Source organism: Poecile atricapillus, chromosome 8, assembly GCF_030490865.1.
Source record: "Poecile atricapillus isolate bPoeAtr1 chromosome 8, bPoeAtr1.hap1, whole genome shotgun sequence".
Classification (NCBI taxonomy): Eukaryota; Metazoa; Chordata; class Aves; order Passeriformes; family Paridae; genus Poecile; species Poecile atricapillus.
The window spans coordinates 7,634,837-7,640,836 of record NC_081256.1 but is presented as its reverse complement, the minus strand read 5'-3'; the positions used below and the strand labels follow the sequence as shown (position 1 = coordinate 7,640,836).

Below are 6,000 nucleotides of genomic sequence, written 5' to 3'. Positions count from 1 at the left end.
CCTGTCTCATCCATGTGCTCTTGCTGCCAGACAGAACCTTCTCCAGAGAGCAGGGAAGCACAGCTCCCCTTCAGGAGGAACAACGGGAAGGACTAACAGGTAAGGCAAGGCACAGGTGTAGAATGTTCTCTGTACCTCGAGTTGGAACCTTTAAAAGCTGGAGCAGGGATTCAGCTGCTGCTGGGACACCAGAGTGGCCATTCCTCCACCTGGGCACACGGGGAGAGTCACCTTGAAACACAAACAAAAGCCCAACATAGTTTGGGTGTCTGGCATTGTGAAACTGAGGGTATTCATCCTTCCAATGTGTTTTATCTTACATTTGACCCTCCCTTGGCTTCTGGCCTGGCAAGGGCTCTTGGAGACCCACACGGCTTAGTGTTTTCAGGTGATTTTTAAAAGAAAACACAGATGCTTGGGCTCCAAATCTGCTTACAACATCTCCTTCCTTGTCTAAAATTAGCCACGAATTCCCAAAGGTTTTTGCCTCCTCTCCTAAAAGGGACATTTTTTTCCTTGGCTTTGCTGGGACAACGCTGCATCCTGGCCCTATGCACACCAAATCTTAAGCTCCAGGATGTGGGACTCGAAGCAAAACCCTCCTGGCTTTAGCTGAAGCACCAGGGGATGAAGAGGTGCGGGGTCTCTGCCTCTCCTTTCTGCACCTATTGTTAATTTTGTCCATTTTCTTCCCTCGGAGGCTGACACACCCTTCGGGTCCGGGATGACAACCGCAGTCGTGGAGCATACGCCACCTTTTTCAATAAATACAAGATTCTCGTGTGGCAGCAGCACCGGTTCCGTGTCCTTGGTGTCCCTCGCTGTCTGCCGGTCCCCGCCGGCGGCGCGCGGCCCCTTTAAGGCCGGCGCGGGGGCGGTCCCGCCGCGCTGCGGCTGCGTGGGGAGAGGTTCGGATCGCGGGTTCGAATCCCGGCGGAGCCGGCCCGGCCATGGCTGCGGCCCTCGAGCCGGCGGAGGCCGAGCCGTGCCCGGATCCGCCCGCGCACCGGCTGAGCGTAGCGGAGCTCGACCGTGAGCTGGACTCTCGGAGCGAGCTGGTGCGTCCCGAAGCGCCGCGGAGGCGGCACGGCCATGCCGCGGGGGTTGCGCCTACCCGGGCGCTTCCCGTAGGGCCGAGGGGTCCGCCGAGGGAGGGTCGGTGGGTCCCCGAGACACACGGCCGTGAGGGAGGGTCGGTGGGTCCCCGAGACACACGGCCGTGAGGGAGGGTCGGTGCGTCCCCGAGACACACGGCCGTGAGGGAGGGTCGGTGGGTCCCCGAGACACACGGCCGTGAGGGAGGGTCGGCGGGGATGTCCCAGGCTTATCTGTGCCACTTCCAGTATTGTGACATGGGTCACTATAATTGACATTAATTTCGCGTGCTTTGCCGTATATAGGAAAAAAACCCAACAGCCCCCAAAGTTCTGTATGGCGGGTGCCTCATGCAGCAGGTACAGTCAGTCATTTAATTTCTCTCTGGCTGCAAAACCTTTTATACCGCAATAGCGTGTTTACTCTCAGAACATCAAAAGTATTTCATGACTATTTCTGGAAATAAGTCTCACACAGCCTCCAAGAAGGAAATAATATCCTCACTTAACCAGATGAAACTGTGTGACCCTGCCCTCGGAGCTCTTGCCTGCCTTTCCGGGCAGAGGCGTATGTGCGTAGCTGCTTTTTATGCGGCTTTAATTACGGTTTGGAAGGTAGAATAGGCAACCTAAACTCAGGCTGTGGTTTGTGATGTACAGATTGACGACAAAGAATTCGACATTCCTCAAGTTGATACCCCTCCAACGCTGGAGAGCATCCTAAATGAGGTGAGTGATCCATTGGACAGGGGAGAGGTCAGGTGAGGCAGCATATGCTCCTTTTCCTCTATTCTTACTGTGTTTTTCCTGAAAAACCCAACTGTAGAGCTTCATGGTTTCCTGATACTGATAGCTAGCAGGTGCATGCTGAGTGGAGTAATTGCTCTACAGTGTGTCATACAGAATTTTGGTGTTTTTTTTTTTTTTTTTTTTTAATTAAAATATCCACAGCTGCAGCATAAAAGGTTTTCATCAAGTCCAAGCACATTCATCTGTAGATCTGGAAGAGTCTCCTGAAGTCTAGACAGCCTGTTAGAGGTCAGGGTCACTGAACAGCTCTTTTTAGTTAAAAGTAATTGCAGAGTATTCAGAGTAGTTCTGAAGTTGTGGGAGGAGATGAGAGCTAGATTCTTCACAGCTTCATCTGTGTTACTCGTTTCACATATGTGGCTCTCTGGCAGAAGCAGGGAACGGTCTCAGTATCTGATGTTACCTGTGGTACCTTGCAGTACCTCTGTCTCGCTTGTATCCAACTCAGTATCCAACTCTACAGTAGCTATGTGAGTGTATAATCCTTAGAAATACAGAGAAGGGCATGCAAGTAAAGATAAACTCTGAGAAAACAAGCTTTTTAACAAAATGAGGAGATTGGTGGCTGGATTGCTAGGATGCTAGTATGAAGGAGAAAGGAGCCTGCTGGAGGTGACAGGTCTTCTAAAAACCCACATTAAAAACACAGATAGAAGGTGTCCAAGACAGGGACAGTCTAGAAACAAGAGGAGTAGTAGGGATAGCTATGTCCTGTTTCCAGTGGTGATTTGAGTAGCAGAAGTATAGTAAATTTGGGTCATCTCAAGCTGTAAGGACATGCAGTGACATCCATGTCAGAGGAGTAGATACCAAGTCTTAAACTTGAGATGTAATAAAAAAGAAGATATAGTTCAGTGCAAACAAAGTCTTATTGCAGTATCTCAGTAAATGGAGGATGGGAATGACTGGAAAAATATTTTCTGAAAAGGATTTTAGCAGAGAAGAACTTGTCTGAACCAAAAAGACAAACAGCTGCAGTTCAGAAAGAGATGCTTAATAGGCACAGGGCTGCCAGGTGTAAGTGAAATGAGGGGCAGCTGCTCTGCTTCCTGCATGTTTGGCATCAGCTGGGGGATTGTGTTTGGTCCTCCTGGCTTTGTGCTGAGAGACAAGAGGAGCTGCACTGGTTTTAGGGGGAATGGCCTTTTGAAAAACTGTAATAAAAAAATCCAGACTAAGACTGAAAGGAGAGAGAGATTGCAAGCAGAAGAGCTGAGAAAAGAGATAAGTTAACTCTTGTGACAGCTGGAGGGACTTCTGGGCTCTTAGTGCCACTTGATGAAGTGCTGGAGGAGATGATGATAATTGTAGGCCTTCTCTTGGAAGTTAGGAGACAGCTGTGTTAAAGGTCAATTAAAGTTTTGATGGAATTCATAATATTTGGGGAAGAAGGGTTAGTTGACTTATTCGCCAGCCCACTTCTGTGGTTTTTGTGAATTCTGGAAACAGGGTCTTCCACAGAATCAGCCCAGTAAAGTAATAAATAGTTCTGGCTTTTAAATATGAGGCTTTCTTGTCCTCTCCTCCTCTATTTCCCTGCTGAATTGATGCTGCTTTGCTAATGTTTGAGTTATGCTGTTGTGTGTTTTGAATATTTAGTAATCTGTGGTGATTCTCACCCTCCAGACTGATGATGAAGAAGAGTCTTTCATTTTGGAGGATCCTTTTCTCTTGAACATTGATAACACAGATACACACTCCTATGACACCTCTTCTGTGGCCAGCTCTGACAGTGGGGACAGGACACACCTGAAAAGGTACTGCAGCCTCATGCTCTGGGAAGTCAAACCATTTGTGAAGGCGTACTGCTTACATCCATTAGAAACAAATCCTCCTTTTTTTACTGTTATTCCTCCAGGATCAAGTAGGCAAAGATAGGATTTGTAGTTGCACTGAGGGCTGGCCTGTTTGAGCAAGAATGGCATTTTATGGGAGGTGGATTACTTAAATCTCTCTGAATTTTAATGGAATCTTTAAAGCACTGAGTCATGATGACTCTAAAGAAAATGTTTCAAAGGGGTGTCTGACCTTGTCTGCAATCAGCTGGTCGTTATTTGTAAAAGACAACTGCTCACTTCTGTGATTGGACTGCTAATGTTGACATCTAAAATGTGCTAATTAGCTCTAATACTGCTGACGTGTGCCATTAATTACTCAAATGATGGCCTGAGCCTCTCCCATGGCTGCCTTGTGTGCCACGAGCAGTTGCACAGGATGTAAACACTCTGATGGTTTATGTTGGCGTATGGTATTGTACAGACTCTCTGTCCCTTCTTTTTTCAAGTAAGATCGTTTATACTGAGAGAAATGTTACCTGGAGTGGCTTAAAACTTCCAGCAGAGTATGCAGAAAAACCTGTGTTCCTGTCACCTTTGGGTATGGCTGGTTGCCATGGTTATGGGTCCTTAGTCATAACACCAGCTATTAACAACATGCTTGATGAACCTCTGTGGGTTCTGCTTGCTTGTGCACCTCTGGAGAGAGAAGAACCCAATGTTTCCGCGGTAGTTTTGGGAATTTGGCTCTCTGGTGGTGTGAGCTTGGCAACAAAATTACAGCTTTGCTGGGGAGTTTTTCTGTGGGGCCTGCTAGAGTTTACCAGTGCTGTTTTGAAATTACGCTCCTGTGCTAGTTAAAGACATTTGCTCTATAAACAGAAGCACTTAAGCTTTCATATCAGGTGTATTAACTGAAGGCTGTTCTTCACAATACACTCACTTTTCCTAGGGGTCTGTATTCTGCTAAGGAGCCTTTTCCAATTGTGCATTTTCCATAGGTACTCACCTTTACAGCCCTGAACTTCCTCACTCACTGAAGGAGCCTAAGTATTGCTTTCAGGATGTATTAGTGAATTCTAAGGTTTGCAGATATGTGCTTGAAACTAAACAATTGTTTGAAGAACTAAGATTTTTTACTCCAGGAGATGAGTTAAAACCAAACTGTGCAGGCAGAGCAGACTTTGCTGATTATCTGTAGCCCCAAGAAGAACGGAAACTGCATGAGTTACAGGTCTATGCAGAATTTACCTGCTGGCTTAGCTGCAGGTTAGGCTCCAAAAGTACCAAGCTGTTATTCTGCTCTAATGCTTTTTGGTTTGTTTCTTAATTCCTTAGGAAGAAAAAACTCCCAGATTCTCTCTCGCTCCATGGATCAGTGATACGGCTCTCACTCCTGAAAGGAATTTCTGCCCAAATAGTGTCTGCAGCAGTAAGTGTCATCTTCTGAGCACCTCCACTAAGAAAAATTTGAAACTCTTTTGGTATATGTGGGTGTGTTCTCCTGCCTGGCCCTACTATTAGTGCTGTGTAACACCATGTTAGGGGCATGAACTACTAACCAGTAGTCCTAAGCAGCAGTGAATCAGGGCTTAGCTGACTTGCTGAAGCAGTGATGTGGTGGGTTACTTTTAGCACTGGTTTGTGTTGCTAGATGTCATAAAACTTGGTGGGAAATGTTCATATAACATGAAAGTGTGCTTGAAGGTGCTGGAACTGGGTTTGCTTAATGCCTGTAGCATGCTCTTCTTTAAGAAGAGCACAGTAACTTTCACATGGAATCACAGGATATTCTGCTTCCTCTCTATTTCTGGGTGTTAATAGCTAGTGGTTTCTTCAGCTCTGTCTGCTCTGCTGGGGTCATTAAAATGCAGCTGGTGTTGATTTTTCTTTGTGTTGTAGTTGTTCTAATTATTAGACATGCACAATCTGGGAGTTGTCTCTCACTCATGGGTTCTGCTGTTTCCCCAGGACAAAGTGGATGCTGGCTTGCCAACTGCAATTGTAAGTACTTTCACAATTACAAGAAGAGTATGTTTAGCTTTCATACCTATTTGTTAAAACACTAAATTAATACAGCTGATAAATGCATCTTCCTTGACTTTTCAAGTGCGAGGAGCAGCGTGAAAGCTCCCTGGGGACAGAGTCCAGCCTTCCTTCACTGCCTAGCTGCCCCTCCTCTGAGTGAGCCCTCCCATTTTTATATCATCACTAGGGCTTCTTAGCTGAGCACCTGACCTGCCCCCATCTATTGGGCACACAGAATGTCCCTAATTGTTTCTTCTTTGACAGTTATTGCTTTGACTCCTAACAATTTTTTG

The 6,000-nt window shown here is 46.5% G+C and overlaps 1 protein-coding gene across 2 annotated transcripts in view; it reads left to right on the top strand.

The window, feature by feature from the left end:
• The first annotated feature begins 879 nt into the window (after positions 1-879).
• Positions 880-6,000, top strand: part of VPS8 (VPS8 subunit of CORVET complex) — a 67,603-nt gene continuing 62,482 nt past the window's right edge. For both annotated transcript variants that reach the window (XM_058843808.1, XM_058843807.1), the window contains exons 1-5: positions 880-1,058; positions 1,755-1,823; positions 3,531-3,661; positions 5,018-5,111; positions 5,651-5,683. In XM_058843808.1, coding sequence (XP_058699791.1) covers positions 951-1,058; positions 1,755-1,823; positions 3,531-3,661; positions 5,018-5,111; positions 5,651-5,683 — 435 coding nt within the window. In that variant the 5' untranslated portion in view covers positions 880-950. The remainder of the gene's footprint in view (positions 1,059-1,754; positions 1,824-3,530; positions 3,662-5,017; positions 5,112-5,650; positions 5,684-6,000) is intronic.